The sequence below is a fragment of the Vipera ursinii genome, assembly GCF_947247035.1.
Source record: "Vipera ursinii genome assembly, chromosome: 1".
Taxonomy (NCBI): domain Eukaryota; kingdom Metazoa; phylum Chordata; class Lepidosauria; order Squamata; family Viperidae; genus Vipera; species Vipera ursinii.
In genome coordinates, this window is record NC_139512.1 from 122,074,615 (window position 1) to 122,100,792 (window position 26,178).

Below are 26,178 nucleotides of genomic sequence, written 5' to 3' on the forward strand. Positions count from 1 at the left end.
TAGGTGGGGATGAGATAGCATACAGGGGGGAGGTACAAAAACTATCCATATGGTGTTGCAACAACAACTTGCACCTGAACATTGGCAAGATGAAAGAGAGGAAAAAGGAGGAACCTGTCCCACTTTACATGGGGGGGGGGAACTGTGTGGAGAGAGTTTCCTCCTTTAAATTTCTGGGAGTCTACCTCTATAAAGATTTTACCTGGAAAGTTAACACAACCCAGGTGGCCAGAAAGGCCCAACAGAGACTTCACTTTCTCAGGGTCTTGCAGAAGAACAGGGTAGAACAATGGCTAATGACCCTCTTTTACCGGTCTACTGTAGAGAGCATCCTCTCATATGGTATTGTGGTTTGGTATGGTGGTCTGACAGCCATGGATAGGAAAGCATTACAGAGGGTGGTGAGCACAGCACAAGACATAGTGGGCTGTCACCTCACTCCACTGGATGACATTGCCAGGGCTCGCTGCCTTGGAAGAGTGAGGAAAATTCTCAGGGATGACTCACACCCTGGACGGTACCTCTTTACTCTCCTACCATCGGGTAGGAGATACAGGAGTATAGTCAGCCGTACCAACAGGCTGAAGAACAGCTTTTATCCATGGGCTGTTAGGCTTTTGAATGGGAAATAGTTTTATAAACTTTATCCATGATTGATTTGCCAGGCCGGTATGTTGTGCAATTAGCTCACATGGTGTAATAAGATGGAGGGTTTGTGTCAGTTTGAGTTGGGGGTGGGGGCACGAAGAGAGGCTCAACCAATCTCAATGTATACATGGTTGTACTTTGACAATAAAAGGTTCTTTCATAAAAGGTTCATTCATTCATTCATTGAGCTAAAGCCTTATGGGGTTCTACTTCTTCAGAAAAGCAAGGAAGTAGGATTTTGGCTAGAGAGGATGCAGATGTTGGTAAAGAAGGAGGTGAGCTGTTGGGGAGACAGTATCTCAGTCAGAAGAGCTGACTGGAGATGCCTGGGAACAGACACAAAGGAGGCAGGTTAGGGATCGACAGTAGAGGCAGCAAATTTCATGCTGCCGTTATTTGACACGTTCACTACAATTCAGTAATATAGAAATGTTTTCAATTTTTATACCGGATTGCTCAGAAGCCCCAGTTTGTTTCATGCTGTTCTGTTTTGGATTCTTAGTTTTACAAACCACTCTTACTACTTACTCTCTTGCTTCTCCTTTCTTATCTTTATTTTAGTCTTCTTCAGAGGGATTTTTTCCCCTCCAACTTCCTAGACTAGCCAGTGCTGATGGAATACCAGGTAGTTCCCTATCCAAGTGCTTAGGGCAGGGATGTCAAACTCAATTTCACTAGGGCCACATCAGCATTGCGGTTGCCCTCAGGGGGGGGCAGGGGTGTGTGACCAGGGTGGGCACAGTGTACTGGTTGGGCATGGCTGGAGTGTGTGTGGCCTACTGGGTGGGCGTGGCCAGCTCTACATCATTCGTGTCAAGGGTGCCTATGGGGGCTGGGCAGGAGTGGGACAGATCTGAGGGTCTCTGGCAAAAGGAAATGGGACCGGGGAAAGTGCCAAGGCATGGTCCACTGGAGAAGCCTCTCTGTTCCTCTCAGGTCATGGGGGGGGCTGGACAGTGGCGCAGAGGTCAAATGCCCAGCCTAGCCATCAAGCACCCACGGCACTAAGCCCAGCTCCACTTCCCCAAGGGGGTGCCCAGCTACACTTACCTCCTCCTCAAGGCTGCTGCTGCTGTGCTTGCTCTCCTTAGCAAGGTTGCTCATGATGGGTACGAGGGCAAAGTCAAGAGGGAGGCCCACTCCCTCTCCATGTGAGGAGACCTGGCTTTGTATCCAAAGTTTCCTTAGCAAAAGGATGGGAGACCCCCCAGGATAGGCCAGGAGGAAGAGGAGACAAGGGGATGGTGAAAAGGCAGCAGAGCAGGACTAAGGCAGGACTTCCCTCAGACCCTCCCTCCCCTTCCTTCCTTCCTTCCTTCCTTCCTTCCTTCCTTCCTTCCTTCCTTCCTTCCTTCCTTCCAACAGAGTGGTGGGAAAATATTTGAGATGAGGAAGGAAGAAAAACAGGCAAGAAATGCAGCTGGGGAAGTGTCATCCTTTGTGAAATGCACCATCGCCTGGAAGTGGCTAGCACATGGCCCTTGCCTACTTCACATATCTGGCTTGGTGGGCTCTGGGGAGGGGATGCCATGAGCAGCATGAGAGTCATGTTACCTGTGCAATGCTGCTCAGCCCCCAGCCTGCCCAGTTTTGGTAGGCAGCAGGGTGCTCTCCTCACAGTGCTGAGAGGCTGAGCCGGGTGGCACCAATCTGAAGAGAAGCGCAACACTGCCCAGCCCCTAGCCTGCCCAAAGTAGGCAAAGCCATGTGCTGGCCACTTCCAGGTGATGGTACATTTCTTCATTCCTCAGAAAGGGTGATACCACCCCAGAGGGCACCCAGGGGGCAGTGCCGATGCAGCAGGGGCCGGTCCCTCGCTGTTTCCAGATGGCCTTGTAGAGCTAAGACTGAATGTATTTCAGCATAGATGACCACCACAAAATTGTACATTGGCTCCTGGCCAGCCTGGGCCAGGGCCAAGGCAGCAGGGGCTGTTCCCTCACTGTTTCCAAGATGGCTTCGCGGGCCACATGAAACCACTTCATGGGCCGGATCTGGCCCCCGGGGCTTTTGTTTGACATGTCTGGCTTAGGGTAACCCTATTTAGCTTCTGAGATCAGTTAGCGTCAGCAGGTTGTACTATCTTGTAGAGATACTTCTTAGATCTTTTCAGTATTATGAACTGCATCAGTCTTACTAAGTAGACAACCCAGAAAACACAACCAGATAAGCTAATTCTACTATATTGTAAAATTACATTAATAAAAAACTTCCAAATCTGAAAGTAGCATTCTTCCAAGATTACCTTTATACACTTAGGGAAGGTCCCTCCTGAGCCTCCTGCTTCACCCAATATACAATTGAGGGCTATGTTTCATCTTGTTTGACCATTTCCTAGGTAACATCTCATCATCTGGTCTCCCAAGGTTGTGCCCACATACCATTTTTAGATGTGTCCATCAGGTGTAGCTCAAATATTCCCAGCATTCATCACCATTTATTGGCTGAAGGTGCTGAAATTAGCTATGCCAAAGATGCTTTTTCTCGAGGCAACATCTGCTGAAATTAGCAACATCTGGATTGCATGGTCATTATGTTCTTGTGCTAAATGAATTGTCTATCCTTTCATAATGAAGATGGCTATGTTCAAACAATATGCAAAACAAAGAACTAGCCAGTACATTTTAGCTTGGTGTGTTGTTTAGACTCAAATAATATATGGTGCACTATGCCAGATCAAACCACAAAATGCAGCTAATTGTACTTCAGTTAAATGTAGGTAGATGTGTGATGTACGAACACATCTAATATTTTGTCAAATTGGGAAGCACTGTAAAATCAGACAGTTTTCCACAGTGTGTCCTTTTTATCTGATTTCCTAACCCTGCACTCCTACTTCATGGTTCAATGGCCTTCGTGCACAATTGCCACTTTCACTTCTTTATGTCAGGCCCTCAAATACTTAAATTTGAGAGCAACTACACCCTGTCTTCACAGCACTGGATAGGATTTCCCCCCCTACATTTTCTCTTTTCTAGTAGTTTAGATTTTTGTGACTCTCCTTTGAGTGGTCCTCACTGTCCCCACACAGGAAGGTGGGGGGGGGGCGGGCAAGAAGGAGATGCTGTGTCCTCCTTCAGCTGGAAGGCTCTTCACACCATGCTGAATGTCTGGAATTTATTGCCATGAGATGCAGTGATGGCCATTGGCTTAGCAGGCTTGAAAAACAGCTTAGAAGGACTTGTGAGAGATAAGATTATTAAGTACCATTACAGTTTAATTTCCAACCTGGGGGCAAAATGCTAACAACTACTGGTTTGTGTTGATTTTAGAAGCTGGGTGGGGCTGAGGAAGGTAAGAGCTTGGCAAAGCCTGTTGTGATTGTGGTGGTCTGACTGGAAGCCTCGGATTGACTTCTTTGCTTGTGGGAAGCAGGATGTTGGACTATAGATAAATAATTAAGCAGAGCTAAAAATTTGCAGTCTTTCAGTTGTATGCTCTCATATCAACATGAAAGATGCAAAGCAACATTTAAGTGGCTTGTTTTCTAACCCTGAGATCACTTGAGCTCTTAGTCATAAATTCATAAATTTATAAATTCAGGCTGTGGACTTTTGCCCTGTTAAAAGGCTCTTTCATTGCTAAGCATGTTATTCCTCAGTTTCTTTCTCTTTGGTTAGAATGATTAGTATCTGAATTTATCGGAGCTAGCATGGAATTAATCTGAGCTGGCATGAATTTACTGCATTTGATCTGCAGCAATTACTTTCACACAAGCAACTGGTCACTTGATGCTGCAGTTGCCACATTAGGAACATGCAAATCAGGGTTTTGAACCCAGTTCTTAAATACTCAGCCTATTTGCTCTGGCTTCCTATATATTGCCTATTTAAGACCTCAAACAGCATTTGCTGCTTCCTGTTCCGTTGGAGAACTAATAGAATCTGGCTTTACTGACAAACATTTCTTGGCCATTAGGAATACTACAAGACTGAACTGTGTCAGCAATGAGGGTTTAATTTTGAGTAAAATATTAACAAATAGAAGTGTTTCTGGAGACGTACTCAAATGCTTGCAATTCCAGAATGCTTTTCACTTCTCCCAGGAGGTTATTGCTGTCCCTTCCCAGATAAGAATAGTAAAGCCTTTTACAAACAAAAAATGCTATAGAAAACCACGGAAATTAAACGAGAATAAATGGAATTCAAGTGGAATGATAATGTGTCTCTTTGCCTGTTTTCTTCCCCGGCTTTAAGGATTCTGGCTCTTCTGGGAATGTGGATAATTTCTTGGCTGTCCTCCAGCTATTTGAGTTGCTGAACCTTCCAATGTGCTTTCACTTGAGTGATTCTTGGGTGCATTGCCCTGAGTGAAATACACAAACGGTAATACTGCAGCAGAAACAGCATGGTCTTTCACAGCCCCTGCGGTGCTCAGAGTAGCTGCTACACAGAGTCTTATATTTATATGACTTATGCTTATTTACACCCCACCTTTCCTTTGAGACCTGAAGGCAGCAGAGAGGGTGGGGTATTTTCCCTTGTTTTCTTTTCACAAAACAATCCATGAAATAAGTTAGTCAGAAAAAACAAGATTGGCCCTATCGCTCAATGAGCTACTTGAAGAAGTGGGGAGCTGTCACTTGGTTTTGAAGAAGATTCTCAGGTTCTCATGATAAACTGCTGCAAATGGACAACTCTGTTGGCACACATGTGTTCTCCATTGCAGTGAGGGTGCCATAATTGCACCTGGTCACAACATGGAAGCTAATGGATGTTAAGCATATTCCAAAGAGTATCATGCCCTTGTCACAATTCAGTGGATTTTAGGGCTAGAAGAGATCCCCAAAGTTAAGCAGCTTAGATATCAAAGGAAGAATATTATAAATATTCTGGAAGTGAGATGGGTCCCACCTGTATTAGCCTTCTGAAGAAAGCCAAAATGGAATTCTTTCAGAGTGGTTTTGAGTGAATAGTGATGTCTCTGTTGTCACTGTTGTGGTATTGTTTTATCATACCATGGATGTATGAGTTCATGTTCAGTATACTTTAATTTGATAAGCCACTGAAATTCATTCAAGAGAGGCAATCTATGAATTTAATAAATAAAACAAATATGTTAATTTTTAATAGTGATAATACATTTTGCTCCCAATTTTCCAAGTATTTTGTTTTTTCAGAGATTAAATCATCCTAAAATTTTTATACATTTTAAACTGTGAGATTAGATTGTCATTGGAGTTGTTATTTCTAATTTTTCCTGCAATTTTTACTGTATGCGTTATAATTTCATTATTTTATATATATTAAATACTGGAGGTCTGAGGAAAGTTGATGTGATTGAAGACCATCAAAATGTTCCAGATGAGACTGAAAAGATCCATTAATAATTTTCTGCATGTTATCTGGAAGAAATATATTGTCAAGGTTGAATCGCTAAGATGCCTGCTAAATTCGATCACTACTCAACTTGCTACAGAAACCAGGGAGAGTGGTAGAAAGCAAAGGAAGGAAATGGGATTACAAAAAGCCGTCCACAGACCATGAGAGTCTACAAGAATGCCAAGGTCATTAACGCAGATATCTGATGGAGAAGTAGACCATTCCCATAACAAACCAAAGATATATGATTGGGCAATATGAACACCTGGTGGGTGCAGGTTAGGGAAAGCTGTTGTTAACTAGGCAAACTTTCTTGCCGGAAAACTAGAGCTGGTTTTCGTTCTTCAGTTCCGAGGTGTGTATTCAATAAAGCTTATCTTTTATGGCCCCCCAAAGCCTTAGAGATTCCTTTTTTGGATTTGATAGTCAGACAGTTGACATAGATTTTTAATGTTAATTCTAAAGTGGAAATACTAGTCCTAAATAAGTTGCCCTATATTCAAATTAAAGAGTGTGCAGGGTGACAGAGCCATTATTAGCTTGCCCAACAGCACAGTGTAGTAAATACCCCCCCTCCATTTGGATCAAATGGGGGTGTTTAGAATTTAGGAAATGTATGTTAGATATCCTTGCAACATGGTGACATGGATGATGTTATACAAAAAGTTATAAAATTCCAGTGTGTCAGAAGACCCACTATTAAAGTTAGTCTCTTCCACTTTTTTGGCCTTCCTCTTACCCCCCCCCCCCCTTCCCATGCTGTCTACCAGTCAGCATAACTTTTCTGGACTAATGAATACCTTTATTACGAAAGTACTGGTTTTGTAAGGTCCATAAACATTTGTAGAAATAAACACTGTATAACGGTTGAAGTTGGTCTTTTCTTTGCAACTTGATAACTTTACTTTTAAATTATTTTTAATTAAAAGCCCTTTAAAAAATATCCACCCAGCCAAAAGTGGTGTAAAAAAGAAACTTGGGGCTATGGATAAGGAAGATGTGGCTGGATACATTGGTTGGTGATTCAAAGCTTAGCTATGGCATTGAATTGTAGTTTGAATTAACTGATCAGTCCTCATAGAGCTTATCATAGCAATGAACAAAGAACATATTTAAAGGTAAGACTCAAAAAGTGTTGGGAGAGGCAAATCATGACACATATTGATAGTCTACTTCCTCTCCCAAGTACAGATAAGCATGTCGGGATCCTTGTCCCCACTCTTTGACTCAGGACAAAACACACACCACAAACTGCATAGAGAGAGCAGAGTTCAAGGCTCCCCTTCTTGCTATTCAACCAACCAGGACCCACTCCCCCCTGTACAAACTTTGGACTAAGAATGGAAAGGTAACATATCCTGTAGTGCAGTCCCTTGCTCCTGTAACCTTCCATTGCTAAGAACAATGACTGTCTTGTGTATCAAAGTAACAGATGCTGTTTCTGGCAAGAGCTGCAGCCACCAATGTAAACCACTCTGGGTTGATTGAACTTGACACAACCCAACCCAAGGCTTGGCTGGCAGCAAGTCAAACTTTTGCCTGTTTGAGTGGGGTGGGGAAGAAAGTGGATGGAGTTGGTCTCAGAGTGCAGAATAAATCCAGAAGTATGGCCCTGCTGCCAATTCAGCCACACAGACTCAGATTCAGAGCTTCCAAAGACATTCTTATCAACTGGTGGTCTCTAAAATTCCACCTCCATAGCTAAAGGAATTCAGCCCTGAGGTGAAAGGAGATTTCTTCCCTTTGAATTAAGCAGCCTCATAACTTGCTGTATTGATTTCTGTTGTAAATAACTCAGTATCCTCTCCATGAAATAGTTCAGGAGACTTCCATATGAAGGATAAGACTCCTATAGATGGATGAAAAATGACCAGGAGATTGTGTGATGGGAGGATTCAAAGGAATGAGTTATAATTTCCATTTGCCTCCAGCTCTACTAGGTATTTGATGTTGAGGCAGTAACTTTATTGTGGGCCTCACTAACCTGCCATTCTGGGAAATAAATATTTTGGGACTGTATAGGCTTCTCCATAGCTACTGTTTTGTTGATATTCATGCTCTGTTGACAATAATTTCCAATGGTGATCTTGAGTTCAATAGAATTCTAAATGTAATCTATCTTTCTTTCTTTCTTTCTTTCTTTCTTTCTTTCTTTCTTTCTTTCTTTCTTTCTTTCTTTCTTTCTTTCTTTCTTTCTTCCTTCCTTCCTTCCTTCCTTCCTTCCTTCCTTCCTTCCTTCCTTTCTTTCTTTCTTTCTTTCTTTCTTTCCTTCTTTTTCTTTCTTTCTTTCTTTCTTTCTTTCTTTCTTTCTTTCTTTCTTTCTTTCTTTCTTTCTTTCTTTCTTTCTTTCCTTCCATCCATCCATCTATTCTGTATAGTCCTTCCATTGGGAATTAAATGACAATGGATGCCTTTAACGTAAACATTACCACTATGCGTGTTTATTTATTTTGTTTATTCATGTCAGAAGCATCACAATTAAAATAAGGCACACTATATGACATAAAATATAAAATATAAAATGAAAGATTAAAATATGTACAAATGAAACAGATGCACAGTTTATTCCATGATTTCCATATTTCCCAGTTTTCATTAGACCTAGGTGCCAGTTCCTCCACTGGTTCCATCCAGTATTGGTTCTTTGTAGCTTTTCATAGATCGACTCTGCTTTCAAATACTTCCATCGACCATGCAGGTTATTGTTAATTTATTAATAATACCAAGCTCTGTATCCTCTACTAAACTTGTTCACTCTGCATTGATAATAAATCTGACCGTGTTCACTAAAGTGTAGCTTTTTTTTATCAAATTGTTAATTATAGTATGTATAAAATATAGTTACTCTTGTCTCACTTTCAGTCATTGCCATTGTCATGGGATGCCCAGTTATGGATTACTTAATGACACTAATATAGTGATAATGCAGGTGACATATTTTAAAAATTAAAATAGAGTCTGGAGTATGTAGAGAGGTCCCCAATCCCCTGTCTGTGAACCGGCACCAGTCTGTGGCATGCCAGCAACCGGTCCGTGCAAACAAGCGAAGCCCCATCTGTGGGATGCAGGCAGCACCCGAAACTACACCCCCTCTGGTGTGCAGAAAAAACTCTCTCCACGGAACAGGTCCCTGGTGCCCAAAAGGTTGGGGGCCGCTGAGTATGTACATTGCAAACTCTTTGGATTTTTTTTTGATAGAGACAAAGACCGTAATTAATTTAAAGTATAGATAGTTAAAGGTAAAGGTTCCCCCACACATGCGTGCTAGTCGTTTCCAACTCTAGGGGCCGGTGCTCATCTCCGTTTCAAAGCCGAAGAGCCAGCGCTTGTCTGAGGATGTCTCCGTGGTCATGTGGCCAGCATGACTAGATGCCAAAGGCGCACAGAACGCTGTTACCTTCCCACCGTAGGGACGCGGTGGCTCAGTGGGTTAGGATGCTGAGCTTGTCGATCAGAAGATCGGCAGTTTGGTGGGTCGAATCCCGAGTGCCGCGTAACAGAGTGAGCGCCTGTTACTCGTCCCAGCTTCTGCCAACCTAGCAGTTCGAAAGCATGTAAAAATGCAAGTAGAAAAATAGGGACCACTACGGTGGGAAGGTAATAGCGTTCTGCGCGCCTTTGGCGTCTAGTCATGCTGGCCACATGATCACGGAGACATCCTCGGACAAGCGCTGGCTCTTCGGCTTTGAAATGGAGATGAGCACCGGCCCCTAGAGTCGGAAATGACTAGCACGCATGTGTGGGGGAACCTTTACCTTTACCTTTATATAGATAGTTAAACCAAAGGGAGACTCAATTTGGTTAAATGCTCATTCATAGATCCCAAGATCAAGCAAAAGCACATTTGAAATGACGAATAAATCCATATATTTAAGTAAGAATGAACTACTTGTTCAGCAATGCAGACCCACCCCATATTATATCAGTGGCATTTTCTAATGCTAGTAAAAGAAACAGCCTCCATTCCCCCCCAAGGAAAAGAAAACATTACAAAAATTTGGTTATCTATGTTATTTATTACTAAGACATAAATGGCTGGAGATTCTGGGCTGCTTCTTCATTAGAGCAAAATTAGGAACCCAGCCCTTCAAGTCATGAAAATCACTCAACACTAAATCATTTAAGGAGAAGTTGTTGTTTGACTCCGGAGCCAATGGAAACAGAACTGCAATCTAGCTTTTGTCAATGCACTGAGTTGGCAATTGTGCCCATTTTTAAGCCCATAGCTGGCAAATGGATGGCCTCTGAGGCTATTGCTGAAGCCTTGCTATTTTTTTTTGAATATCTGAATATCTGGAAAAAGAATTTGAGTAGTGCTCCTACATGGCACATAACACACTGCTATATTTCTATTACAGTCTTATTTCCAGTGAAAATGGAATCAACTCTGTGGTTATTTAATTATTTAATTGGCTATCTAATTCATAGAGAAGTAGAAAACTGTCAGTGAGACCAAATACAATGACATTTGGCATCAAATAGGAAATCTCTGAAATTTAATGTTAGCTAACAAAGGACAGATCTCTCTGCAATTATTGGAGGCTTCTCAAAATCACAGTATTGGATATTTAACTATATATTGCAGACCTCTATAAATCTGTTTTTTTATTTTTAAACTAAATGTCATGTAAAACTCAGATGAAAATATCTTTTTAACTTTTCTATGCGGTTGAGATACAGTGGCATCTACAGGATTGAAGAGAACAATCTATCAATTTATATCTCTCAGACTCATCCTAGATCAGAGGTCCTCAACCTTTTAGGCACCAGGGACCAATTCCGTGGAGAAAGGTTTTTCCATGGACCGGAGAGTGCCTGGTTTTGTGTGCTGCCTGCATCCTGAAAATAAGGCTTTGCTTGTTTGTGTGGACCATTTGCTGGCTTGCTGCGGCCTGGTACTGGTCCACGGACCGGGGGTTGGAGACCCCTGTCCTAGATTGTGTTATCAAAAATTGATGGCAAGGCAACAGTTTTTGGCAGTACAATTTTTTTTTAAAGGAAGCAATAAATAGGTTTGTGAAGATGCTGGTAGAGTTAATAGTATATAGACTTATATACCACATCACAGTGCTATGCCCCAGTTTATAAACTCCTTTTCCCCTAAAAAAGGGTAATAAATAAAACCCTGGCAACATCCCTTCCAGCGGTGTCGCTGTGTCATCCTGTCTTCTATTTTACAGATGTTGGATAGAGATAGATAAAATAAAAGCACAATGCAACTTGGCCACAAATGTGTTTACTTAGTGCTATGAAGAAAAAGAATAATTTGAAACATTGACATTGCTTACAACTACTCCTTTAGCGACTGTTCAAAATTGTAACCACGCTGAAAAAAGTGACTTAGGAACAGTCCTCCCACTTGCAACTATGGCAGCATCCCCACGGTCACATGATCAAAATTTGAGTGTTTGGTAACTGCCATCTATTCATGACGTTGCAGGGTCCTGGGCTCACGTGATCACCCTTTGCAATCTTCCCCGCTATTTTCTGACAAGTGAAGTTAACGAGGAATTGCACGATTCACCCGACAACTGCCGCAATGAAAAAAGTCATAAAACTGGGCACAACTCACTAAACAACTACCTTACTTAGCGACAGAAATGTCAATCCCAATTGTGGTTGTGAATCAAGGGCTACCTTTATTAGTCATGTAGCTGTGCGAAGTTTCCACACAATGTACTCAGCTTCAGCTTTCAGTTTTTGAGCAGTGTTTGGTTAAAGCAGAGTTCCCCAACCTTTATGGCTTTGGGGACTAGCCGGGGAGGGGAGCAGATGATTCTGTTCAAGTGCTGGGCAAGTGTGTGTGCACAAATGCTGACCCGCCCCTTGTGCATGTGGGGATGCACATGTGTGCTTGCCTGCCACTTCTGTAGCTGGTTTTGAACCACTCAAGGGCCGGTAGTGGGCCATGGCTTGGGGACCGCTGGGTTAAAGGGAATAAACAGAAATAGGAAATATTGGTTACTAATAATCATGCCCTAGTTTCATGATTTAAATGAATGGGAAAAGCTTATTGCCATGCTGAATCCATAATGGAAGTCTGATGAGACAAAACCCTATTGTATTTCACTCATTGCTGATCTTCCCCAAGTGCAGACCATTCCAGGGGTGGTAAGCAGGAATTGACAGTGTTGTTATTGCATGTGGATGGCAGGGAGGCTTGCAATACAAAACTTGTTTTCTCTTTAACAGGGATTGGCTAAACTGTACTTAGTTCTTTAACGTTTAACTTGTTTATTTGAACTTTTGGCTCAGCGCCTTCAAACTAGGGTAGCATCCAGCTTTGCACTCGTAGAAAGGAATGTGTGGAATCCCTGTAGCTTCCAAGAGTTCCTGAAAAGCCTTTCCTAAGGTTTCTGGTCCCACCTTAAAGGTGTGGATGAATTGAGGCAGCCTGTGGGGTAAGGAGATCTCTGAAAACCAGGTAGAAAGTCTACCCCATGGAAGGTGGGTCTGCCTGGTTTTGGGGGAAGGGCATTCTTCCTGTGGACTTTGCATGCAATTCACCCACTTCAGGCCTTCTGTTGACTTTGCCTGAAGGCAGATTTTATCAAATGCATATCTGATGTGCATAAATCCAAACAATGGTGTGTGCGTGTGTGTGCGTGCTATGTATTGTTGTTAGAGAGATTCCTCCTCCTCACTTAGCTAATGTTCCTAATATTTTTTGCTATTTTTGTCTGACCGTCACCTAGAAAGGTTAGCACAAATAATATTTGTTTATTTAAGTAGGACTTTCTGAAGTAATGAAATAAGGATTCCCTCCACCTTCCAGTAAATTAGGGTACCCAATTTGGCTGAAGTTAAAGTGACTTGAAGCCATAGTATTAATTGAGCCCTTGGAGTTCTCTACCATCCAGGATTGTAATTCTGTCACTATGTCAATAGATCAATTCCCATTCAGGAGGAATGTGGGAGAACTCTTGAGGCCCAGAGCTCTCTGTGAGTATTGGGGAGGGCTGGGGAAGGGGAGGGGAAAAAAATCTATGAATTTCCTGTGTTACTAGAATTCCCAGTTTTATGGAAGATTTAAGAGATAAATTGGGACTCCAGAACTTGAGTTTGCTTGTGGCTTGTTTGGCCCAGACCTATTTCCTTGTTCAAAGTTCATTTACTAATATATAGGAACAGCAATCATCTATCCTTTTTAAAAACAAAAAAACAAAAACGGAAATAACTTTTGTCTTAAAATATAAATTGCAACTGGGTTTTCTGGTTGCCCAGTTTACACAATAGTTTCAGGGAAGCAAAGCTAGAGGAGACTATTGGGCTGAGTAAGTCATCTCTTTTTGTTTTCTAACCTAGAGTTTGAGAAGGGAAAGAACAATTCCCTTCTCTCTCTCTCTCTCTCTCTCTCTCTCTCTCTCTCTCTCTCTCTCTCTCTCTCTCTCTCTCTCTCTCTCTCTCTCTCTCTCCAGGTTCCAAATCTATACTATCGAAAAATGATGCTGCCTCCCGAGGAGGGGAGCATTGCCTGTACATTTCCAACATTCTTTCTGGAGTTAATGACTTAGAAACTTGACTCCCCAAAAGAGGGAGGGCTCAGCCTACTGGTGTATGTGTATATGTGTGTATGCGTGTCTCTCTCTCTCTGTGTAAAGTTTAGTCACGAAAAGGGGGAGTGTAAAGAGGGAAAAATGCAGAGCCTCAGGGCAGCCTCTGACAGCGCAGTGGGCTGGCAGGCAGCTCTCAAACAATGTGCTTAGTATTATCTGCAAGATTGGAGTTGTCGGAGCGGGCTGGCTGCTGTGGCTGTACCTGTGCAGCCTGGGCTATCGTTGGCTAGGTGCCAGCGTGCCGAGAGGATAATTTCCCCCCTTCTTTCTGCCTTCACTCCCTCCCTCCTGCATACACGGTATGTAGCTCTTCTCTCCCCCCCTTGCGAGAGTCCTTCAAAAAACCAAACCAAACCCTGGAAGCAGCTCCTTTGGTAACATAGTTTTAAGGACTTGTTATTGTTGGTGATTGCGTTGTGCCTCTTGATGTTGGTGGCTTGAAAGAAAATTGGAAGTGCGGGGAGGATTTGCTCATCGGTTTCTCTCCCCCCCCACCCCCACCTCCGGCTTCCGTTTTTTTTCCTGGGTGAGGCCCCTTTTCTTCCCAGTTCTTGCATGTTTTGGTTTGGAAAGGCAAGATTTTTGATTTTAATTTCCCTCTTTTTTCATACCCTCCCTCCCTCCCTCCCTCCCGCCCTCCCTTTTCCTTTCCTCAACCCTGCTGCCCTCGTTTCTGTTTCTGCACAGGTTGCAAGCTGTCCTGTCACAAGAAATGTGAAGCCAAGGTAAGAAAGGCTTATTCTGTCTCTTATTGTCTTACAACAACACTGTAGTTTGGGTTACTTTTTTTTTTCTTCCCCTTTCCGGTTGATGATGCGAATCTGCTTTGAAAAGCACCGGGATGAGGAACTGGCGGCTTCAGTGGCTAGCCTTTTCTCCTTCCTTCAACTTCTGTTGATTTCTAAAACGGCGATTGGGCGATCGGGCGATTGTTGTTCCAAGCACAGTTTGCCAACTTCTCACCAGGTTTCAAAGCTCTCCTTCCAACCTATTTCAGGGCACTTCTGACCTGAGATGTTGCGAACAGAGCCATGTGCGCACCTTGAGATTTCTTGTTTAAACACTTAATGGAACCTTTGAAAATTTCCTTCTTGGTTTACGTTATGGCGGTTTGCCTACGTTCCGCCCCCCCTCCCCACCCCAATGTACACACACACCCAGAGAAGGCACTGCTTTAGCAAGAAAGGTTTTGAAAGCTTTTGAGGTGATCCATCTTTCCTTTTGGGAAGGCAAGGCTGCAAAATAAATGCACTAAACCTGAGAATTAGTCCATCCTTCTCATTCAAAGTAGGCAGTAAGATGCTTGGAGAAGATGGACTGGGTTTCAGGAAAATCCTTCCTTGCCTGCTGAGTTCTATAGTAGATCTGTTCAAGGTATTAAGGTATCTTTTGAATAGTGCTTTCTCATTTTGGCATTATGTTAGTCCCTTCCGGCTTTAATGCATTGGGTACAGAGGCCAAATTCAAATCCATCTAGAGGGCTCAAGTGTGATTTGAACACCAACCCTCTTCTCTCTGTCTCTGCTGGACTGTATGGATTCTTAGAGATTGGATAAATTCATGCCAGCAGTTTCTTGCATTTTATCAGTGACAACCTCAAAAGAAAGAGATATTGAAGATCTGATGTGATTTAGAATAGCGACAACAGCCAAGGTTATAGCCAAGGTTAAGCTGGCATGGCCACATAGGAGAGTATGTCCACCAAATTCAATTCAAACATTTCAGAATAACAGAATACCAGAGTTGGAAGGGACCTTGGAGGTCTTCTAGTCCAACCCCCTGCTCAAGCAAAGAAACCCTGTACCATTTCAGAGAAATGGTAGTCCTATCTCAAGTTTTTAAACTTCCAGTTTTGGAGCACTCACAACTTCTGAAGGCAAGTCATTCCACTGATTAATTGTTCTAACTTTCAGGAAATTTCTCCTTAGTTCTAGGTTGGATTTCTCCTGGATTAGTTTCCATCCGTTGCTTCTTGTTCTGCCTTCAGGTGCTTTGGAGAATAGCTTGACTCCCTCTTCTTTGTGGTAGCCCCTGAGATGTTGGAGCACTGCTATCATGTCACCCCTAGTCTATTTCTTTGTATTTCATTAGTCTTATTACGGAAGCTTGTGCCACAAGGGGATTTTGAATGCTTAGACTTGTGCTTCCCAGTATGGGATTTATTTTTTTAAAACTGATGAGAATACACAGAAACCTATTGCAGAGGTACTTTAAAGCCTTCTTGGATTCAACCTTACGTAAAGCAGAGATGTACAAGCTGAGGTGCAGGGATATATGTTGTCTCCTAAAGCACATGTTCCGGTCCCTTGTCCCCTCCAGAATTTGCTGTTGAATTGTAATATTTCAAGTGTCATTTAATGTATGAGAAATAATCTTTACTGAATAAAGTTAATTTCATTAAAAAAATTTCTGTAGACTGCTAGCTTTTGACTGCCCCACCCATTTATATATCCTGGCACCATGTATATTTTTGAGCAAACCCAGAACCAAATGCTGGGTAAGGTCTTCAGGATAATAATAATTGCATAGCCTTGAGGTAGGGGTACCTGGCTGCATTCTCTTGGCAGTGGATGGCTGGACAATGTAGTGGCACAGTTTAAAATATAATGCAGTAGCTACATCACCGAGTAGGGCACAATTGTGTTTTTCTTCTTCCATCTGACACTTTCTTCCTATATGTCCTTGTTAAGGGTGAATATCCAGATGCCATGATCACATCATTTTCTGAGAACAAATTACCTGATTCTGACCTTTCATGCATGCTGCAATCTGTATTGTATATATGTGTGGATGTACAAGGTTAAAGAAGAGACCAGATCATTATTCCTTCAGACACTTTCTTTTTCAGCCTGGCTACCAAGTGATGTTTTTGTATTTCTGCTGACATAGCCAGGTTGATCATGTAAACCTTGTTCTTGATTCTTCCCTTTCTTTTCTTGACAATTCCTCCTATTCTGTCTTGAAACTTGCACTTAAAAACTTTCTGTTAATAAGCTGTTTACATATCTTTCTTATTTAACTCAACTTTCCCTAATCGGATGCTTTTCAGATATATTGAACTATCACTCTCAACATGTTATTGAATATATTGTATATCGGTCTCAAAATGTACCGGAACCTCTGTTCATGCTGGTTGGGAATTCCAGAAATCTTAGCGTAACATGTCTAAAGATACCAGTTGACTAGCAGTATATTTGCAGTTGTTTTTGTATTTTTACTATATTGTAAGCTGTCCAGAGTCACTTTGGATACTGAGAAGGGTGGCATATAAATTTAATATTGCAGCCTTAATATTGCCTGGGATATCTGAGGAAAGTAACCTGGGGGTCTTAAACAGGTGTCTAATTTTGTGAATGAGCCATGGCAAAGATGGATTTAGGGAGAGAGATTAATACATTTTAATTAACAACCAAAGGCATTTTGAAATAGCCATTAAAATGGATATGTTCAATGTGGTTAGTAGAAAGGTTTGAAAACAGGTACCAGATTTAGTTCTGGGATGTGATCAGATATCTTTTTGCAGAAGAAATTCTAAGAATATTGAAGAGGTTCCATAGATTCTAGAAAGGAAAGTAGAAGTGCAATGGCTGGAAAGTGCAATAGCACTTAAACTTATATACCATTCCGTTGTGCTTTACAGCATTCTCTGGGTAGTTCACAACATCAGCATATTGCACCCAACAATCTGGCTTGTCACTTTACTGACCCTGGAAGGATGGAAGACTGAACCAATCTTGAGCCCATCAGGATCGAACTCCTGGCTGTGGGCAGAGTTACCTGCAATATTTCATTGCACCACCAGTGATCTCGCACCTATGCATCTGGGTTTTTTTTCCTTGCCTAAGTGGAGAATTTTTTTAACCACGGAAGACCATTTTGTTGGGTAAGGCCAGTATTCAAGTCTATCAAAATCCCTTTGAACTAGAACCTGTCTTTTGAGATGTAGCAATATCTCAAGCTTTGAGTCATCCACACTTTTTACAGTATAAGGTTCTCTTCTAGGTTTCCCCTCGTCTAATTTAGGAAGTTGTTGAGGAATACTGGGTCCATGTCAGAATCTTCAGTCACCCCACTGATTATCTCTTCAATGTGGACATAGACTCATTTAGGACTATGCATTGGTTATGATTGTTCAGCCAACTGGGGAGCTGTTTGATAGTGGGACCATCCATCCTACAAGATCAATAAATTTTGTTTCTGGACAGCAAATACTTGTTATAAAAGAACAATATACAATTGCCTTGTTACTAAGGAGCTGTGGCGCAATGTTTAGAATGCAATATTGCAGGCTAATTCTGCCAACTGCCAGTAGTTTGATCCTCATCGGTTCAGGGTTGACTCAGCCTTCCATCCTTCTGAGGTCGGTAAAATGAGTACCCAGATTTTTGGGGGCAATAGGCTTACTCTGTAAACCGCTTAGAGAGGGCTGTAAAACACTGTGAAGTGGTATATAAGTGTAAGTGTCATTGCTATTAGTATTACTATTCATATTAAAGGAATGATCAGTGGAAGGGAAGTTTGATTTCCCCAGCTCCTAACTCCAAGCACTCATCTTAGAAGCCTGTTGGCACGATAAAGCCCAAAAGCTAGCACAAAAGTTTTTAGAACTCTTGAAGATGAAAATGTTTCCATTATGGTAACTATAGAAGCAAAGATAATACTAGCAATTTATAATTGTCCGTGTTGATGAAGAGGGGGAAGGGAGTCATGAACATAGAGTCAAGTTCTCATTTACTGGCTACCAAGGGTTTGCTGGACTGGTAATTCTCTGAAATCAGCCTGAAATTGTAAACAATAAAGTTTTGGAGAAAGTTTGATCACAGAGTGGCTTGTTTTGATATTTTAAGAAATATTTGAACGAGTAAGAACTACTCCAAATTTGAAATACTCAAATACTCAAGCTCAAAAAACAAAAATGTTCAGTACAGTCATCTTATACTTGATGCAACATTTTTGTCCTTAAGATGGGTAGTTTCATGCTTAAAATAATTTGAATTGTAACCTTTTGTGGCATTCAAAAAAGCACTGATTGGCTAGTAAGCTTTCTGAGTGCTCCACAGATTCCCAGACTTGTAAACATACCCTTGCTGATGACAAGTAGACCTGAACATTGATAAAACAAAGCAAATGGATCTTGCATATGTTTAAAATTGGAGAACGTTTGTTACATGATGTGAAAATCAGAATTTGATTTGCAACTTTGCCCTATTTCACTATCAGATGGATTATTTTATATATAGTGACACTATACCGTACACAATTTGAATTTTAAATTGTAAAAAATAAGTTAACTACTTACTGATCAGCTCATGGAAATCTCTTTTCCTTTCAGGAGCAACACCATGTCTCTTCTCACCACTGATAGCCACTTCATTGTCTATGGTTTTAATAAAAAGTATTTCCATTATTATTTGGCCTTGGAGGGCAGATCCTGTTTTGGCATCTGATAGATTGTATGAATGCTTGGAACTTTTACAGTTTGTCAGAGAGATTTTATTCTCCACTCTCACTATTAAAAACATTACATTTTCCCTGAAGCTCTACTAGAATATTCAAGCAAGGGCTTTATATTTGGCTATATATATGTTTTCGTTAGTTTTAAAAAAAATCCAAAGCCTGAGTCAAAATGAAACACCCATTATATGCAAGAGAAAAGCATAATCATTCCTTCAGGTAACTATCACAGGCTCTTCCTGACAGGCTTAGAGCCAAACAGAGCCAAAGAGAAATGAGGATAAGCTATAAAATGAGATTTTTTAAAAAAAGTATATATAATATATAGGGGAGTCCTGAAGTAGTGGAGCTAGAAGGCAGGATATTTTTTTAAAAAAACTCACAAAGGAGAGAGGGAAATCTTCTAAGCCATAAAATAATGATTGAGTATACTTAATAGCCACCGAATGTTTAATGACATTTTGAGGGGAGCCTAGTGGGTTTGGCTGAAGGAGTAAAAATGAGTTGCATGAATGAATGGATTTGCTTCAATCCTTTACATTTTGTAGTAATCTGGAAGAGGATTCATTGGAACAGTTTTACAGAAACACATCCACTGAGGAATAAAGTGGAAGCTTTTGTAGTGAGTCTCCTATGGGTTTCTATATCAAGATTTACTGTATATAAGTATCTATGTTAAACTGAAAATCTGGGGAGAGAAAGAAGTGACACTTTCAGTCAAGATGTACCTCTCCATGGTAGTTTGTAAATTAAAACTTCTTTTTTGACGTAGGCTTGTGCATTTCAGTAAGTCATACAAACAAACCTCACTGTATTATGACTTAGCATGACAGGCGAACCAGATAATGTTAAGAGAACACAGTGTTCGTTTTGGCTTTTGAAAGTCACCAGTGAGTTATATTGACAATACTCAAACCAGGGATGACTCACACCCTGGACGGTATCTCTTTACTCTCCTACCATCCGGTAGGAGATATAGGAATATAGCCAGCCATACCAACAGGCTGAAAAATAGCTTTTATCGGTGGGCTGTTAGGCTTTTAAATGGGACATAATCTTATGCAGAATTGACTTGGGAGGCCGGTGTGTGGTGTAGTTGGTTCACATAGTGTGGTGGGATGGAGGGTTTGTTGTCACTGTGTGTTGGGGGGAGAGAGCACGGGGGGGAGGCTCAGCTAATCTCAATGTACACATGTTGTACTTTGACAATAAAGGTTTATTATTATTTCTAACTAGAGACTCAAAACTGGAAACACTCTCAGAATAGAAGATTCATACTGCTAAGCTTGTAAGCCGCCCTGAGTCTTCGGAGAAGGGCGGGATATAAATGGAATTTAAAAAAATAATAATAATACCAGGCAGGCAAGGCATAATTTTACAGCTGTAGGTCCAAAATCATATCTTACACTGAAATATGAGCATTTGAAGAATGGAAATAAATATTACGCTGAAGAAAGTTGGCATGAATTTTAAGCATCTCTGGTTTCTTTGTCAATATGTTACATACATGCATGCTAAATTGTTTCCTTTTCAACTTTTGCTTATTGCTTATCAGTGATCCGAGTTCCATATCAGTAAGCTTAGAACTTTGTTGCAGAATAGAATGTTCTGTTCAAATCCATCTGTTACTCAGCTTGTCTCACATTTTTCCGATCCTTCTTTTGAGGATTGTACATCAGGAATCTTTTACATATATAGTTTTCCCTTCATGACATAAGTGCACAGAATTGAGAGTGGACAGGAGAATAATATATGGTTCTTGTGTTTTTTCGACCTGGTACCACCTATAATATTAGGGGTTTATTCTAAGCATTGTAATTCTGGTTTATCTGGAGATTATTAAATTGAAATTAATTTAATAATCTGTGTAATCAGGAATTACAGCCCCAAGTGCTCCTATCAACACTGGGACTACTTTGGCCAGTGCTTTTTTTTGTAAAAGAAAAAGGTGCCGGAACTCACATATGTCATACAATCCGCCTTGCCTACCCTACAAGGTTCCATCCAAAAAAGGTGCCGGAACTCCGTTCTGAGCATTCTATGAGAAAAAAAGCCCTGACTTTGGCCTTTACTAAGATCTCACAGGATCTTAGTCCTGTTATTCTGCACAACCATCTGTGGAATCTCTTATCTGGGCTTGGAAAAATCTAGTCCATACAATGTGCAGATATTCCGGTACACAATGCCAGTTTGTTGTGTCATTCAGAGCATGCTGTTCCTATCTACATCTAACACCCTGCCACTATGTCTTGGATTACCTCTGAGACCTTTCTGCACAGTTTGCACCTAAGGTCCTGTCTAGTGTGATAGTTTATGGATCTGGTGCTCAGTGCCTGTTCTTATGATGCATGATCAGTGCCTCAGTGCTGTTTTTTAGTCCAGCCCTTTCCAGCCATTGGTAGGATTTCTCGATGTCTGCCACCTCGCCTGATGGTCCTTGGTACATCCCATGCAGGGTCTTGTCTTGACCTGGCACTTTCTCTTTTTGATCTTCCTCCTATGTCTCTTGCTACCTCCAGCGTTCTCTCAGCAGCTTATCTTTGGATGCCATCTTACTGAGGAGTTGCAATTGAACTTACTCCTTGATTCTCTGGGAGTTGTACTGTTGACTTTGTATAGCTCCAGGCATTCACAGTTCCATGTGTGTGGCAGTGAATCATAGGCTTTCCTGAAGTCAATGAAGACTGTGCTCAGATTGGTCTGTCTCTAGACCTTAAGTCTTGGGTGACTGCTTTTCTAAAAGTAAATGGTGTTTTGAGCCTTTGTTGTATATTGGTTCATATGGTTCTAGAGCTTTGTGGCTAGGACTTTTCATGGCCAGTAGTGGGACAATGCTGTTCTCTTTTGAGCATCTTTAATTTATTCTGCTCCTATTGGTCAGAGTGGAGGGAAGGAAGGAAGAAAAGATGAAAGGCACCCCTCCCTGAGTGCGGGAGGGCATTAAAAATCATGGCTTATCCATCACCTTATCCCTCTTTTTTTGGTACATTGAAGCCACAAACTCTACATTAGAGCCTCAAATTCTACATTAAACATATGCAGGGAAACAAAAATAATGGCAATGATGATGCTTTTCATGTATCCTAGAATAATTATTCCTGAGTCCCCACCTACTAGTCTTTTATTTTCCTTCTGAATCACCAAATGTAATACTCCTTTCCTAGGGTTTTCATCATTCCCCCCCTCCCCCCAAAGATCATTTATATTCTATTCAGTATTTTTCAGCAACAAATCCCACACAAATATTATTTTCATTTCTGCCAATGTCATACAAATTCCCATCACTTTACAATGACATACAATCTATGAGGATATAAAATATCACTTCCCCCATGGTAAAGATAATTTCTTTACCTGAGATGATCTAATATTTACATACATTCCAGACTCATTCCTGATAGATTAAGATACATTCATATCATGTTTTATGGATGGTCTATGGTTTGTGAAAGTTTTATTCTGCTCTCCAAATGTCTTATAATTGCTTTCTTGCAGATCTCAGTCTGCTGATTGTAATCTATAGATAAAAGACAGAGCTGCAGAAAAGCTGTAGACTGAAACAAGAAATTTCTATTTATAGTGTATTTACTTATCTCATATTTGCCTTTGATGAATAATTTTGATATATTTTTATATTATGTTAACAGTTTTGAAAATCTGTTTACCATACAGACAGCATTAATGTATGTACAGCAGGGGTGTCAAACTCAATTTCATTGAGGGCTGCATCAGCATTGCGGTTGCCCTCAGGGGGCCGGGTGGGTGTGGCCTGGGTGGGTGTGGCCTACTGTGTGGGCATGGCTAAAGTGTGTATGGCCTACTGTGTGGGCATGGCCAGCTCTACATCATTCGCATCAAGGGTGCCTGTGGGGGCCTGGGCAGGAGTGGGACAGATCTCTGGCAGGAGGAGGGTCTCTGGGCCAGGGCCAAGGCAGAGGGGGCCGTTCCCTCACTGTTTCCAGGATGGCTTCGCGGGCCGCATGAAACCACTTCGCGGGCCAGATCTGGCCCCTGGGCCTTGTGTTTGACATGTCTGATGTACAGTATGTGTGTTTGTGTGTGTGTATACACACACACAAACACATATGAGTGTATAGCATTTGTATACACTGTGAAGTGAAAGATAGCATGCCTCTGTTACCTTTAATTGGACTGCTGAGAAGTTGAAGTCTTGCAGAGAACCTTAAGTTGATTTAGCAGTTTGTTTTTGTCTCATTGACTAATGGAAACATCATAGAGTTAATATCTGTATGTTTGAAAAAAGTGAATAGATTGAGAACATGTGGCATGGTGAGGGACTAGGTAAAAGTAGTATAATAAAAGATGGAGCTTGTTTTAAAAGTATTTAAAAGAATTTTGCCATATGTATTTATCTTAATTGAGTCAAAGAAATCATAATCCTTCCGTATCATTTTCTGGAAGGTCTGCCCCATACCTAAATTTGATCAGCCATCTTCATAGGAAATATAAGAATAATACTGCTGGAACAAATTTAGTATAGAAGTTGGAATTATGGACTAATACTGGGTAAAGCTGGATTCAAATCTGTTCTTAGGCATGGAAGTTCAGTTGGTGATTTGGGTCTCCTTTGCCTTTCCTTTCCCCATTCCCTTTCTTTCTTCCTTCCTTCCTTCCTTCCTTCCTTCCTTCCTTCCTTCCTTCCTTTTTTCAGGCTACCTTACACGATGCGAACTAAACATGTATATACTGTATAACATACATCTTACAAAATATACAGATATTTTAAGAGGTAGTTGTTCCTTTTCTTGATTTTACAGATGTTTCCCAAACTGGTGCCTTCCAGATATGTAAGGACAACCACCAACATCTCAATGGTCATGTTGGGGGATATTGGGATAAGGAAAGTTGGCATACCATATCAAACAGAATTAATAAGCATAATGCAAATTTCCTCAGAAAATTAGATCTAGAAATGATTAGCTGTGGGATTAGAAATTTACCAGTTGCAACATGAGGGAGAGATTTTACCAATTTAATAATTTATCTTATGATTGCCATTGAGTAATAATTTTCCTATGTTACATCATCCTTGTTGCAGTAATATAAGTACCTGTTATTATGGAGATGGGCATTAAAGCCAGCTTGGAGATGGCATCTGGCATACCCATTGGTGGGCATTTCTGGTGTCCATAACCTTTTTAATGTTTATATTAAGTGACTGAATTGTGAGCGAATTAAAAAAAAGACAAAAATACTTCAATTAAGAGTTAATATATTATATTCCTTCAAGCCCTAACAGTCCATTAACTTAATGCATTTGAACTCAATTTCGGCATTATGTTTTTAACCACTGTTATATTATTCATGCTTTGAAATATTCCTATCACCTTAGCCTACAAAGATATGCTGAAATAAATTCCATTGATTTCAGTGGAATGATTTCCCTTGTATTATAATGGCTTATCATCATAGCCCTTAGCATATATTTTATTTGAAACTGAATCTAAATGCTTGTGTTTCTCAAAAGTTAAAGTATAACTTCAATCTTTCTCAGTCTGATATGTGATAGGGATCATGACCTTGCTGGCTGCAAATGTTGGAAATTATAATCTAACATTCCTGGGAAGGGCAGATTGATCCAACTGGGCTTTTAAATCTCTAGCACATTTCCTAAGTTCAGTAAGTGCTCGTTGATAGCCTAGAAACATTTTGGTGGGACTGAATCTCAGGCAAAAGTATTTGGAGGGGATTTATGGGTCGGTTGTAGGACAGGACTGGTATGCCTCATCTTTCCCTACATTTTTCTCCCATTGGCTTTCTACTGCTGCACCTGCCAATCTTTTGCCTTTTCTTTCCCTACCTCCACTTAACTGCCAGTGTCCTGGGCTTCAAGTATAGAATATCCAATTGGTTCATCCAAACCTTTGGTCTATCCAATTCCTTCTTTCTCTACTTCCCCTTGGTGTGATGATGTCCTTCAAATGCAGTTTATCCAATCAGGCTAACTAACCAGTTCTTTCTTCAGTCTTGAAGAATCGTAGAATTGGAACGAGCCTCGACCATCTTGCTCAATCCCTGCTGATGTTGAATTTGCTAATACATTTCAGAGTGATGCCTGTCCAGACTCTGTTTGAAGAGCTTTAATAAAGAGAACACACATTTTTGTGAGACAACTGGTTAACAGCTCAAGAAGTTCCTCCTCTTCTAATCGAACCTTCCTCCTTATAGTTTCAGCTTGTTGGTTCTAATCTGCTTTCTGGGGCTATAGGGAGCAAGTCCATTCCCTCCTCTGTATAATAACTTTTTAGCCGTTGAAGACTGCTGTTATATCGCTCCCCAATCTTCTCTTCGGGAGACTAAGCATACCCTGTTCTGTTAACTTTATTTATTTCTATTCCTCTCACAATTTTGATAATTGTCCTCTAAACTCACTTCAGCTTATCAGTGTCTTTTTTACATTGTGGTGGCCAGAACTGACTGGGCCTGACCAAAGCAAAGTAGAATAGGACAGTAGTTTCCCTTGATATGGAATCTGTACATTCCCAGATAATATTTTTCTTTTAGCAGCTGTTTTACATTGTTAGCTCAAGTTCAACTAATGAACTTGAACTTTCAGTTCTTTTTCATGTGTTACTTGTAAAGCAAAGTTTCCCCATCTCAAATTTGTTAACGGGCCTTTGTGCTTTTCATTTTCTCTCTCTCCAGATTTAGGACTTTACATTTATCCTTATTAAATCTCTAAAAACTTTCTGAATCTTCTCTTTGTCTTCTGGAATGTTAGTCATGTAGTTTTGTGTCATCTTCATATGGGAAAATTGTCTCCTCAGTCCCTTGATCTTGATCAACTATAAAGATTTTGAACAACACAGGACCCAGGACAGACCTTTGTGGCACTTCATTCATCTGTCCCATTTGATGTGGAATAATTTATGTATAACATTTGGGTGCAGTCATCCAGCCATTTGTGAATCCAATTAACATTTATATCATCTACCCCATATTTTACCATTTTATTATATGATGATATTATGAGAAAATTTATTGAACTCTTTACTGTTTACAGTATTTCCATGATTACAGTATTCCCCTGATCTATTAAGCTAGTAGCTTTGTGGGGAAAAAAGAGATGAAGAAAAAAAGAGAGTTTGCCATGACTTGTTTATAACCAACTTGTGAATGGTTGCATTCCAGTCCGAGAGCTCACGAATATGTTGTTTAATAATTTGCTCAAGGACCTT

The 26,178-nt window shown here is 40.9% G+C and overlaps 1 protein-coding gene across 9 annotated transcripts in view; it reads left to right on the forward strand.

The window, feature by feature from the left end:
* TNS1 (tensin 1) overlaps nt 1–26,178 on the forward strand; it is a 402,998-nt gene that overhangs the window by 145,436 nt on the left and 231,384 nt on the right. For 7 of the 9 annotated variants that reach the window (XM_083349831.1, XM_083349836.1, XM_083349838.1 and 4 more), the window contains exon 3: nt 14,213–14,250. The exons of the other annotated variants lie outside the window; for them this stretch is intronic. In XM_083349831.1, the coding sequence (XP_083205957.1) occupies nt 14,213–14,250 (38 nt within the window). The remainder of the gene's footprint in view (nt 1–14,212; nt 14,251–26,178) is intronic. 9 annotated transcript variants of the gene reach the window in all.